Here is a 13,698-nt window from a genome sequence, read left to right on the forward strand (position 1 = left end):
GGGTGGGGGGGGAAGGATCATGGTGGGGGGGGCGGGGCCAAAAATTTGGGAACTCACCACATCACCAAAAATATCCCACCCCCCCGGTTTTTTCCCCAAAAAAAAAATTAAAAGGGGGGTTTCAAATGGTGGGAGAGAATTTGGGGAGAATTTTGGGGGGAGGGAAGAATTTTAGAAGAGTTTTTGACAGGGATGGAAATTTGGGGAGAGAAAATTTGGGGAGGAGGGAATTTGGAGGAGAAAAATTTGGGGGAGGAGAAAATTTAGGGGGGAGAGAATTTTGGGGGGAGGAAACAATTTTAGAAGAGGAGAAAATTTGGGGGGAGAGAAATTTAGGGGTGGAGATAATTTTGGGGGGAGAAAACAATTTAGAGGGAGATGAAAATTTTGGGAGAGAAGAAAATTTTGGGGAGGAGGGAATTTGGGGGAGAGAGAATTTGGGGGGAGGAACAATTTTTAGGGGAAGAAGAAAATTAGGGGGGGGGAGGAACAATTTAGAAGAGGAAAAATTTGGGAAGAGAGAATTTAGGGGTGGAAATAATTTTGGGGGAGGAAATAATTTTAGGGGAGATGAAAATTGGAAGGAGAAAAAAAATTTTGGGGAGGAATTTGGGGGAGAGAAAATTTAGGGAAGGGAAAATTTTGGGGAAGAAAACAATTTAAAAGGGAAAGAAAATTTGGGGGGAGGAGACAATTTATGGGTGGAGACAATTTTGGGGGGAGGAAATAATTTTAGGGGGAGATGAAAATTTGGGGGAGAAGAAAATTTGGGGGGAAGAGACAATTTAAGAGAAGCAGAAAATTTGGGGGGGAGATAATTTAAAAGAAAGAGAAAATTTGGGAGAGAAGAAAATTTATGAGAAAAAAAATTTGGGGAGAGGAGACAATTTAGGGGTGAAAATAATTTTTTGGGGCAGGAAACAATTTTAGGGGGAGGAGAAAATTTGGAGGGAGGAAACAATTTTAGGGGGGATATAATAATTTAAAAAGGGGAGAAAATTTGGGAAGAGGAAACAATTTTTGGAGGGGGGGGAGGTAACAATTTAAAGGAAGAAGATAATTTTGGGATGAAAATAATTTAGGGGGTGAGGAAACAACTCAAAGAAATCCCCTCCCACCCCAGAACCAAAACCACCCCAAACCTCCCCAAAAACCCAAAAAAAACCTCCCAAAAACCCCATTAAAGCACAAAAAAAAATTAAAGCACAAAAATCCCATTAAAACCTCCCAAAAACCCCATTAAAACCTCCCAAAAATCCCATTAAACCCACAAAAATCCCATTAAAACCTCCCAAAAATCCCCTTTAAAACCTCCCAAAAATCCCATTAAAACCTCCCAAAAATCCCCATTAAAACCTCCCAAAAATCCCCATTAAAACCTCCCAAAAATCCCATTAAAGCCTCCCAAAAATCCCATTAAACCCACAAAAATCCCATTAAACCTCCCAAAAATCCCATTAAAACATCACAAAAACCCCATTAAAACCTCCCAAAAACCCCATTAAAACCTCCCAAAACCCCATTAAACCCACAAAAATCCCATTAAAACATCACAAAAATCCCATAAAACACCACAAAAATCCCATTAAAACCTCCCAAAAATCCCATTAAAACCTATCAAAAATCCCAATTAAAACCTCCCAAAAATCCCACTAAATCCTCCCAAAATCCCATTAAAACATCACAAAAATCCCATTAAAACCTCCTAAAAATCCCATTAAAGCCTCCCAAAAATCCAATTAAAACCTCCCAAAAATCCCATTAAAACCTCCCAAAAATCCCATTAAAACATCACAAAAACCCCATTAAAACCTCCCAAAAATCACATTAAAACCTCCCAAAAATCCCATTAAAACCTCCCAAAAATCCAATTAAAACCTCCCAAAAATCCCATTAAACCCACAAAAATCCCATTAAAACACCACAAAATCCCATTAAAACCTCCCAAAAATCCCATTAAAACCTCACAAAAACCCCATTAAAACCTCCCAAAAACCCCATTAAAACCTCCCAAAAATCCCATTAAAACCTCACAAAAACCCCGTTAAACCACAAAAATCCCATTAAAACCTCCCAAAAATCCCATTAAAACCTCCCAAAATCACATTAAACCTCCCAAAAATCCCATTAAAACCTCCCAAAATCCCATTTACACCTCCGAAAAATCCCATTAAACCCCCAAAAATCCCATGAAACCCCCAAAATCCCCCATTCTAACCCCACTCCTGCACGTTGTGATGAGCTGAGGGGATCTCTCACCCCTCCCCCAGCCCCCCAAAATCTGGGGAGACCCCACCCCAAAAAAAGGAGAAAATGTCAGAATCTCAAGGGATCCCCCACCATATAAAAGGAAAAAAAAAACCAAAAACTCAAAGGATCCCCCCAAAATAAGGGGAGACCCCACCCCAAAACCAAACACCTAAGGAATCCCCTGTCCCAAAAAAAGGAGAAAACCCCCAAAAACCGAAGGGATGATCCCCAAAATCTGGGGGGACCCCACTCCAAAAAAAAGTAGAAAATACCCCAAAATCCCCAAAACCAAAGGGATACCCCCAAAACCCAAGGGATTCCCCCCCCAAAAAAAAGGAGAAAATCCAAAGGATGTACCCAAAATCTGGGGAGATCCCACTCCAAAAAAAAGGAGAAAATCCCCCAAAAACCAAAGGGATTCCCCCCAAAATCAGGGGAGACCCCACCCCAAAACCAAAAACCCAAGGGATGCCCTACCCCAAAAAAAGGAGAAAATCCAAAGGATCCCCCCAAAATCCCAAGGGATCCCTCCCCAAAAACAGGAGAAAATCCAAGGGATTCCCCCAATATCTGGGGAGACCCCACCCCAAAAAAAGGAGAAAACCCCAGAAACCAAAGGGATCCCTCCCCCAAAAATGGAAAAAAACCCCAAAAACCCAAGGGATACCCTCAAAATCTGGGTAGACTCCATCCCAAAAAAAAAGGAGAAAACCCCAAAAACCAAAGGGATGCTCCCCAAAAAAAGGAGAAAATCCCCAAAACCCTAAAAACCCAAGGGATGTTCCCAAAATCAGGGGAGACCCCACCCCAAAACCAAAACCCCAAGAGATCCTGCACCCCAAAAAAAGGAGAAAACCCCCCAAAATCTCCCAAAACACTCAAGACATTCCCCCAGAAACCCCATTAAACCCCCAAACCCCCATCCCAACCCCTCTCCCCCCCATCCCGATGAGCTGAGGGGATCTCTCACCCCTCCACCAGGCCCCCAAATCTGGGGAGACCCCACCCCAAAAAAAAAGGAGAAAACCCTCAAAAACCCAAAGGATCCCTCCAAAATCTGGGGAGACCCCACCCCAAAACCAAAAACCCAAGGGATGCCCTACCCCAAAAAAAGGAGAAAACCCCGAAAACCAAAGGGATCCTTCCCCAAAAAAAGGAGAAAACCCCAAAACCCAAGGGATACCCCAAAATCTGGGTAGACTCCATCCCAAAAAAAAAGGAGAAGAACCCCGAAACCCCAAAAACCAAAGGGATCCTCCCCAAAAAACGGAGAAAATCCAAAGCATCTCCCAAAATCTGGGGAGACCCCACCCCAAAAAAAAGAACCCCAAATTCCCAAGGGATGCCCCTCCCAATAAAAGGAGAAAACCCCTAAAAAAAAAGGAGAAAATCCAATAAACCAAAGGGATGCCCCCCAAAAAAACCCATTAAACCCCCCAAAAACCCCAAAAACCAAAGGGATCCTTCCCCAAAAAAAGGAGAAAACCCCCAAAAACCTCCCAAAACATCCTCCCAAAAACCCCATTAAACCCCCCCAAAAACCCCATTAAACCCCCCAAAAACTCCAAAAACCAAAGGGATCCTTCCCCAAATAAAAGGAGAAAAATCCCAAAACCCCAAAAACCCCAAAAACCAAAGGGATCCCTCCCCAAAAAAAGAAGAAAACCCCAAAAACCCAAGGGATGCCCCCCAAAAAAAGGAAAAAATCCCCAGAAACTCAATGGATCACCCCAAAATCTGGGGAGACCCCACCCCAAAAAAAGGAGAAAACCCCAGAAACCCAAAGGATACCCCAAAATCTGGGGAGACCCCACCCCAAAAAAAGGAGAAGAACCCCCCAGAAACCCCATTAAACCCCCCAGACCCACCATCCCAATCCCACAAAAACCCCATTAAACCCCCCAATAAACCCATTAAACCCCCCAAACCCCCATCCCAACCCCTCCCCCATCCCCCATCCCCCACCCCCCACCCCCCCCTCCCCTCCCCCCCCTCCCCTCCCCCCCGGCGGCGGCGCGCGCCGCGCGAGGAAGACAGTAGAATGTATAGTTATCTCCAGCCGGGGGTGTGACCCTCCAACTATACAATCTACTACCTCAGCCCGCGCGGCGCCGGCTCCAGGCTGCGGGCGCTGCGGACTTCGGCGCTTTTTGGGGCTTTTTTGGGGTTTTTTTGGGGATTTTTTGGGGTTTTTTGGGGTTTTTTTGGGGGTTTTTTTGGGTGGTCGCTGGGGTTTACCTGAAGGGGTGAGTTCGGCGGAAGCGCAGCTGGGTTTGGGTGCGGAGTCCTGTGGGGAAGAGGAAAGGGTTGAGGGGTTTTGGGGTTTTTTTGGGGTTTTTTTTTTGGGATTTTTGGAGTTTTTTTGGGATTTTTTCGAGGGTTTTGGTTTTTTTTCTGGGTTTTTTTTTGGGGGGGTTTTTTTGGGGGGACTTTTTTTATTTTTTGGGGGGTTTTTTGGGTTTTTTTTGGTCAATGGGGACACTGGGGCACTGATGGGGACATCGGGTCACATACAGGGACACTGGGTCACACATGGGGACACTGGGGCACCCATGGGGACACTGGGGCACTGATGGGGACACTGGGACACTGATGGGGACACTGGGACACTGATGGGGACACTGGGTGCCCATGGGGACACTGGGTCACACATGGGGACACTGGGGCATCAATGGGGACATTGGGACACTGATGGGGACACTGGGGCACCCATGGGGACACTGGGGCACTGATGCGGACACTGGGGCACCAATGGGGACACTGGGGCATCAATGGGGACACTGGGTGCCCATGGGGACACCAGGACACCAATGGCATCAATGGCACCCAGTGGCACCAATGACACCCACGGCAGCCAGATGGCACCAATGGCACCCACAGAACAGAGATGGCACCAATGGCACCAAGGTGGCACCAATGACACTTGTGACACTCAGCACCAGTGTCCCCCAGGACACCCAGATGCCACCAATAGCACATGGATGGCATCAATGTCACCAAGATGGCACCAATGGCATTTGTGACACTCAAATGGCACCAATGGCACATGGATGGCAACAGTGGCACATGGATGGCACCAATGACAACAAAATGGCATCAATGTCACCCAGGACACCCAGATGCCACCAATGACACTTGTGACACCCAGATGGCACCAATGGCACATGGATGGCACCAGTGTCCCCAGGACACTCAGATGGCACCAGTGTCCCCCAGGACATCCAGATGGCACCAGTGGCACATGGATGGCACCAATGACACTTGTGACACTCAAATGGCACCAGTGTCACCCAGGACACCCAGATGCCACCAATGACACTTGTGACACCCAGATGGCACCAGTGGCACATGGATGGCACCAGTGTCCCCAGGACACTCAGATGGCACCAGTGTCCCCCAGGACACCCAGATGGCACCAGTGTCCCCCAGGACACCCAGATGGCACCAATGACACTTGTGACACCCAGATGGCACCAGTGGCACATGGATGGCACCAGTGGCACCCAGGACACCCAGATGCCACCAGTACCACCCAGGACACCCAGATGGCACCAATGGCACATGGATGGCACCAATGGCACTTGTGACACTCAAATGGCACCAGTACCACCCAGGACACCCAGATGCCACCAATGACACTTGTGACACCCAGTTGGCACCAGTGGCACATGGATGGCACCAATGGCACATGGATAGCACCAGTGGCACCCAGGACACCCAGATGGCACCAATGGCACATGGATGGCACCAATGGCACTTGTGACACTCAAATGGCACCAGTACCACCCAGGACACCCAGATGGCACAAATGTCACCCAGGACACCCAGATGGCACCAATGGCACATGGATGGCACCAATGGCACCCAGATGCCACCAATGGCACATGGATGGCACCAGTGACACCCAAGACACCCAGATGGCACCAATGGCACATGGATGGCACCAGTGTCCCCCAGGACACCCAGATGGCACCAGTGTCCCCAGGACAGGCTGGGGACAGCCCGGGGGTCTGACCTGGGCCTCGGCGCCGTCCTTGTCGTCGGGGCCGCGCTCGGCGCCCTTGGCCTCGTCCTCGGCCGCCTGGCGCCGCCGCTTCTCGCGCCGCTCGTCCAGCTCCTCGTCCCGCAGCGCCTCCAGGCGGGCCAGGATGGGCACCTTCACCACTGGGGGGGAAATTGGGGGGCAATAAAGGGGGTGTGGGACCCCCAGGATGGGCACCTTCACCACTGGGGGGGGGAAATTTGGGGTGAGGGACCCCCAGGATGGGCACCTTCACCACTGGGGGGAGATTTGGGGTGAGGGACCCCCAGGATGGGCACCTTCACCACTGGGGGGGAAATTGGGGTGAGGGACCCCCCAGGATGGGCACCCTGACCCCCAGGATGGGCACCTTCACCACTGGGGGGAGATTTGGGGTGAGGGACCCCCAGGATGGGCACCTTCACCACTGGGGGGAAATGGGGGGCAATAAAGGGGGTGTGGGACCCCCAGGATGGGTACCCTGACCCCCAGGATGGGCACCTTCACCACTGGGGGGAAATGGGGGGCAATAAATGGGGTGTGGGACCCCCAGGATGGGCACCTTCACCACTGGGGGGGCAATAAATGGGGTTTGAGACCCCCAGGATGGGCACCCTGACCCCCAGGATGGGCACCTTCATCACTGGGGGGGAGATTTGGGGGGCAATAAATGGGGTGTGGGACCCCCAGGATGGGCACCTTCCCCACTGGGGGGTGGGGAGATTGGGATGAGGGGGGGTTTGGGACCCCCAGGATGGGCACCCTGACCCCCAGGATGGGCACCTTCACCACTGGGGGGCAATAAAGGGGGTGTGGGACCCCCAGGATGGGCACCTTCACCACTGACAAGGGAAACCAGGGGCTTGGGGTGGTCTGGGGGCTTCCTTGGGGATGCCCAGAGAGAGGTTCCAGGGGGATCCTCTGGTGCCAGGGGGTCCCTGAAGGGGTCTGGGGGCTGCCCAGGGGGTCTGGGGGTGGCTGGGGGTTCCCAGGGGTGTCCCAGGGGTCTGGGGGCTGCCCAGGAGGTCCCTGCAGGGGTCTGGGGGTCCCTGCAGGGCTCTGGGGGCTGGCCAGGGGGTTCCCAGGGGGGTCTGGGGGCTGGCTGGGGGTCCCAGGGGTGTCCCAGGGGGTCTGGGGGCTGGCTGGGGGTCCCTGCAGGGCTCTGGGGGTCCCTGAAGGGGTCTAGGGGTCCCTGCAGGGCTCTGGGGGCTGTCTGGGGGTCCCTGCAGAGCTCTGGGGGTCTCTGAAGGACTCTGGGGTCTGTCTGGGGGTCCCTCTGGGGGTCCCTGCAGGGCTCTGGGGGTCCCTGCAGGGCTCTGGGGGGTCCCTGCAGAGCTCTGGGGTCTGTCTGGGGGTCCCTGCAGGGCTCTGGGGTCCCTGCAGGGCTCTGGGGTCTGTCTGGGGTCCCTGCAGAGCTCTGGGGGTCCCTGCAGAGCTCTGGGGGTCCCTGCAGGGCTCTGGGGTCCCTGCAGGGCTCTGGGGTCTGTCTGGGGGTCCCTGCAGGGCTCTGGGGTCCCTCTGGGGGTCCCTGCAGAGCTCTGGGGTCCCTGCAGAGCTCTGGGGGTCCCTGCAGGGCTCAGGGGTCCCTGCAGGCTCTCACCAGACACGCAGTCGTGCATGCTCTCGGCGTCCAGGACCTTGCACTCCTCTGTCCAGCGGGTCAGCGCCGTGGGGATGCTGGACAGGGTCCCTGGGGGGGAGGGGAGGGGGCTTTGGAGGGGTCTGTGCCACGTTTTGGGGTCTCTTCCTGTCCCTCCTGTGTCCCCAAATGTCCCCTGTGCCCACTCATCTGCCTGGCTGTGAGGGTCACTCCCTGTCCCCCCCTCCCACGTGTCCCCAAATGTCCTTGCTGTGTCCTCCCTGTGCCCAGCCTGGCTGTGGCTGTCCCCAAATGTCCCCAGATGTCCCCAAGTGTCCCCCATGTCCCCAAATGTCCCCCATGTCCCCAGGTGTCCCCCATGTCCCCAGGTGTCCCCCCGTGCCCACTTGCCTGCCTGGCTGTGGCTGTCCCCAAGTGTCCCCCATGTCCCCAAACGTCCCCATGCCCACTCACCTGCCTGACTGTTCCCATGTCCCTTCCATGTCCCCAAATGTCCCTAGATGTCCCCCCCCGTGCCCACTCACTTGCCTGGCTGTGGCTGTCCCCATGTCCCCAAGTGTCCCCCTGTGTCCCCCCGTTCCCACTCTCCTGCCTGGCTGTGGCTGTCCCCAAGTGTCCCCATGTCCCCAAATGTCCCCCTGTGCCCACTCTCCTTCCTGGCTGTGTGGCTGTCCCCAGGTGTCCCCATGTCCCCAGTGTCTCCCATGTCCTCCATGTCCCTAAATGTCCCCCCGTGCCACTCTCCTGGCTGTGTGGCTGTCCCCAAGTGTCCCCCATGTCCCCAAATGTCCCCCATGTCCCCAGTGTCCCCCCATGCCCCCCGTGCCCACTCTCCTGCCTGGCTGTGGCTGTCCCCAAGTGTCCCTAGATGTCCCCAAATGTCCCCCTGTGCCCACTCTCCTGCCTGGCTGTGGCTGTCCCCAAGTGTCCCGATGTCCCCAAGTGTCCCAGATGTCCCCCAGTGTCCCCCTGTGCCACTCGCCTGCCTGGCTGTGGCTGTCCCCATGTCCCCAGGTGTCCCCATGTCCCCAGGTGTCCCCATGTCCCCAGGTGTCCCCATGTCCCCATGCCCCCCGTGCCACTCGCCTGCCTGGCTGCCCCCCGTGCCCTGCTCGTGGAAGAAGTCGTCCAGCAGCTCGTCGTCGGAGCGGGCGATGATGTGCACGTCCTCATTGCCCACCAGCAGCCGGGCCCGGCCCCGGCTCTGCAGCGGGAGGCTGCTGCTCAGCTGCAGGATGTCAGCGGCTGCTGAGGGACCCAGGAGCCTGGAGAGGGGAAAATGGGGGGTCAGAGGGGTGTCTGGGGGGTGTCACACCCTAAATTGGGGCTGTGGGACCCTCAGGGTCAGGGCACACCCCGGCTCTGCAGCGGGAGGCTGCTGCTCAGCTGCAGGATGTCAGCGGCTGCAGAGGGGCCCAGGAGCCTGGAGAGGGGACATGGGGGGTTAATGGGGGTGTTTGGGGGGTGTCACACCCTAAATTGGGGCTGTGGGACCCTCAGGGTGGGGGCACACCCCAGCCCTGCTGCTCAGCTGCAGGATGTCAGCGGCTGCTGAGGGGCCCAGGAGCCTAAATTGGGGAAAATGGGGGGTCAGAGGGGTGTTTGGGGGGTGTCAGACCCCAGACTGGGGCTGTGGGACCCCAAACTGGGGCTCTGTGACCCCTGGCTGGGGGCACACCCCGGCTCTGCAGCGGGAGGCTGCTGCTCAGCTGCAGGATGTCAGCGGCTGCAGAGGGACCCAGGAGCCTGGAGAGGGGACAGAGGGGGTTAACTGGGGGTGTTTGGGGGGTGTCACACCCTAAATTGGGGCTGTGGGACCCCTGGTTAGGGGCACAGCCCGGCTCTGCTGCTCAGCTGCAGGATGTCAGCGGCTGCAGAGGGACCCAGGAGCCTGAGGGGGGCACAGAGAGGGTTAATGGGGGTGCTGGGGGCTGTCAGACCCCTGGGTGGGTGTGTAGGACCCCAAATTTGGGGTGGGTTTGGGGGCTCAGGGCTGTTCCCAGGATCACTCTCTCACCTCTGCAGGATGAGTGGCGGGTTTGGCTGCCGTGCCAAACGTGGATGGTGTGGGTTTGGGGGTTCCCAGGGTGGGTTTGGGGTATCTCAGTGTGGGTTTGGGGTATCTCAGTGTGGGTTTGGGGTATCTCAGTGCGGGTTTGGGGTATCTCAGTGTGGGTTTGGGGTATCTCAGTGTGGGTTTGGGGGTTCCCAGGGTGGATTTGGGGTATCTCAGTGTGAGTTTGGCTGATCCCAGGGTGGGTTTGGGGTATCTCAGTGCGGATTTGGGGTATCTCAGTGCGGGTTTGGGGTATCTCAGGGTGGATTTTGGGGTTCAGGGCTGTTCCCAGGATCACTCTCTCACCTCTGCAGGATGAGTGGCGGGTTTGGCTGCCGTGCCCCGGGGTAGTGCACGTGGATGGTGTGGGTTTGGGGGTTCCTAGGGTGGGTTTGGGGTTCTCAGGGTGGATTTTGGGGTTCAGGGCTGTTCCCAGGATCACTCTCTCACCTCTGCAGTATCAATGGCGGGTTTGGCTGCCGTGCCCCGGGGTAGTGCACGTGGATGGTGTGGGTTTGGGGGTTCCCAGGGTGGGTTTGGCTGACCCCAGTGATATTTTGGGGGTACTCTCAGTGGATTTAGGGGTTCTCTCACCTCTGCAGTATCAATGGAGGGTTTGGCTGCCGTGCCCCGGGGTAGTGCACGTGGATGGTGTGGGTTTGGCTGACCCCAGGGTGGGTTTGGGGTATCTCAGTGTGGGTTTGGCTGACCCCAGTGATATTTTGGGGGTACTCTCAGTGGATTTAGGGGTTCTCTCACCTCTGCAGGATGAGTGGCGGGTTTGGCTGCCTGGCCCCGGGGTAGTGCACGTGGATGGTGTGGGTTTGGGGTATCTCAGTGTGGGTTTGGGGTATCTCAGTGTGGATTTGGGGTATCTCAGTGTGGATTTGGGGTATCTCAGTGTGGGTTTGGCTGACCCCAGGGTGGGTCTGGGGTATCTCAGTGCGGGTTTGGGGTATCTCAGTGTGGGTTTGGGGTATCTCAGGGTGGGTTTGGGGGCTCAGGGCTGTTCCCAGGATCACTCTCTCACCTCTGCAGGATGAGTGGCGGGTTTGGCTGCCGTGCCCCGGGGTAGTGCACGTGGATGGTGTGGGTTTGGGGGTTCCCAGGGTGGGTTTGGCTGACCCCAGTGATATTTTGGGGGTACTCTCAGTGGATTTAGGGGTTCTCTCACCTCTGCAGTATCAATGGAGGGTTTGGCTGCCGTGCCCCGGGGTAGTGCACGTGGATGGTGTGGGTTTGGGGGTTCCCAGGGTGGGTTTGGCTGACCCCAGGGTGGGTTTGGGGTATCTCAGTGTGGATTTGGGGTATCTCAGTGCGGGTTTGAGGTATCTCAGTGCGGATTTGGGGTATCTCAGTGTGAGTTTGGCTGATCCCAGGGTGGGTTTGGGGGCTCAGGGCTGTTCCCAGGATCACTCTCTCACCTCTGCAGGATGAGTGGCGGGTTTGGCTGCCGTGCCCCGGGGTAGTGCACGTGGATGGTGTGCCCGGCGTTGGCCGTCAGCTGCCGCAGCGTGCGCTGGCTCCGGCCCAGCCCCTGCGCCAGCCGCGCCCCCCCCGCGCCGGCCCCCAGCCCCAGCGCCCCGTGCTCCGCGTGCCGCACCAGCAGAGGGTGGCTGGCCGGGATGTTCCCCGGGGAGGGGGGGATGTCAGCTGAGATGGGGGAAATGGGGGTTAGAGGGGGGGAAACAGGTCAAAAATGTACAGGGAGGGATTGGGGATTGGAGGGAAATAGACCAAAAAAATATGGGGAGGGATTGGGGATTGGAGGGAAATAGCCGAAAAAAAACATATGGGGAGGTATATGGGTTAGAGGGGGAAATAAACCAAAAAAATATGGGGAGGGATTGGGGGGGAATATCCCAAAAAAAAATACAGGGAGGGATTGGGGACTGGAGGGGGAAATAACCCAAAAAACACAGTATTAAGTGCTGGAGGGATGTCAGCTGGAATTGGGGAAATGGAGGGGTTAGAGGGGGGAAATAACCCAAAAAACACAGTATTGAGTACTGGGGGGATGTCAGCTGCAATGGGGGGGGAATGGGGGTTAGAGGGGGAAACAGGTCAAAAATATACAGGGAGGGATTTGGGGATTGGAGGGGAAATAGCCCAAAAAAATATGGGGAGGGACTGGGGATTGGAAGAGGAAATATCCTAAAAAACACAGAGAGGTATTGAGTACAGGGGGGATGTCAGCTGCAATGGGGGAAATGGAGGGGTTAGAGGGGAGGAAACAGGTCAAAAATATACAAGGAGGGATTGGGGATTGAGGGGAAATAGCCAAAAAAATATGGGGAGGGATGTGGGTTAGAGGGGGAAATAAACCAAAAAAATACAGGGAGGGATTGGGGATTGGAGGGAAAATATCCTAAAAAAGATATGGGGAGGGATTGGGGGGGAATATCCCAAAAAAGATACAGGGAGGGATTGGGGATTGGACGGGGAAATAACCCAAAAAACACAGTATTGAGTACTGGGGGGATGTCAGCTGGAATGGGGGAAATGGGGGTTAGAGGGGGGAAACAGGTCAAAAATACAGGGAGGGATTGGGGATTTGGAGGGGAAATATCCTAAAAAAATATGGGGTGGGATGTGGGTTAGAGAGGGAAATAAACCAAAAAAATATCGGGAGGGATTGGGGGTTGAGGGAAATAGCCCAAAAAAATACAGGGAGGGATTGGGGATTGGAGGGAATATCCTAAAAAAATATGGGGAGGGATTGGGGATTGGAAGAAGAAATATCCTAAAAAACAAGGAGAGGTATTGAGTACTGGGGGGATGTCAGCTGCAATGGGGAAATGGGGGTTAGAGGGGGGAAACAGGTCAAAAATGTACAGGGAGGGATTGGGGACTGAGGGGAAATAGCACAAAAAAATATGGGAAGAGATTGGAGGTCAGAAGGGCAAAATATCCCAAAAAAATACAGGGAGGGATTGGAGGGAAATATCCCAAACAAATACAGGGAGGGATTGGGGACTGGAGGGAAAATATCCTAAAAAAATATGGGGAGGGATTTGGGTTAGAGGGGGAAATAAACCAAAAAAATATGGGAAGGGATCCAGGACTAGGGGAGGAAAATATCCTAAAAAATATGGGGAGGGATTGGGCGAGGGGGGGGGGGAATATCCCAAAAAAATATCTCCTCCCAGTATAACCCAGTCCCCTCCCAGTCACTCCCAGTGCCACCTTTCCCCTCCCAGTCTACCCCAGTCCCCTCCCACTCTCTCCCAGTCCCCTCCCAGTATAACCCAGTCCCCTTTCCCTCCCTCCCAGTGCTCTCCCAGTCCCCTTTCCCTCCTCCCCAGTCCCCTCCCAGTCTCCCCCCAGTCCTTCCCAGTCCCCTCCAGTCCTCTCAGTCCCCTCCCAGTCCCCCCCAGTCCCCTTTTCCTCCACCCCAGTCCCCTCCCAGTATAACCCAGTCCCCTTTCCCTCCCCCCCAGTCCCTCCCAGTCCCCTCCTAGTCCCCTCCAGTCCCTCCCAGTATAACCCAGTCCCCTTTTCCTCCCTCCCAGTGCCCTCTCAGTCCCCCCCCAGTATAACTCAGTCCCTCCCAGTCCCCTTTTCCTCCACCCCAGTCCTCTTTCCCTCCCCGCCAGTCCTTCCCAGTATAACCCAGTCCCCTTTCCCTCCCTCCCAGTGCCCCCCAGTGCCCCCAGTCCCCTTTCCCTCCCCTCCAGTCCCTCCCACTCCCTCCTAGTCCCCTCCAGTGCCTCTGCGTCCCCTCTCAGTCCCCTCCCAGTATAACCCAGTCCCCTTTTCCTCCCTCCCAAT

General features: G+C 55.2%; 1 protein-coding gene across 1 annotated transcript in view; it reads right to left on the reverse strand.

The window, feature by feature from the left end:
- Positions 1–13,698, reverse strand: part of HUWE1 (HECT, UBA and WWE domain containing E3 ubiquitin protein ligase 1) — a 157,587-nt gene that overhangs the window by 55,855 nt on the left and 88,034 nt on the right. The window contains exons 53-57 of the mRNA XM_056510874.1: positions 11,352–11,580; positions 8,958–9,136; positions 7,872–7,961; positions 6,266–6,414; positions 4,489–4,537 (exon numbers count right to left, since the gene is read on the reverse strand). Coding sequence (XP_056366849.1) covers positions 4,489–4,537; positions 6,266–6,414; positions 7,872–7,961; positions 8,958–9,136; positions 11,352–11,580 — 696 coding nt within the window. The remainder of the gene's footprint in view (positions 1–4,488; positions 4,538–6,265; positions 6,415–7,871; positions 7,962–8,957; positions 9,137–11,351; positions 11,581–13,698) is intronic.

This window comes from Oenanthe melanoleuca, chromosome 25 (assembly GCF_029582105.1).
Source record: "Oenanthe melanoleuca isolate GR-GAL-2019-014 chromosome 25, OMel1.0, whole genome shotgun sequence".
NCBI lineage: Eukaryota > Metazoa > Chordata > Aves > Passeriformes > Muscicapidae > Oenanthe > Oenanthe melanoleuca.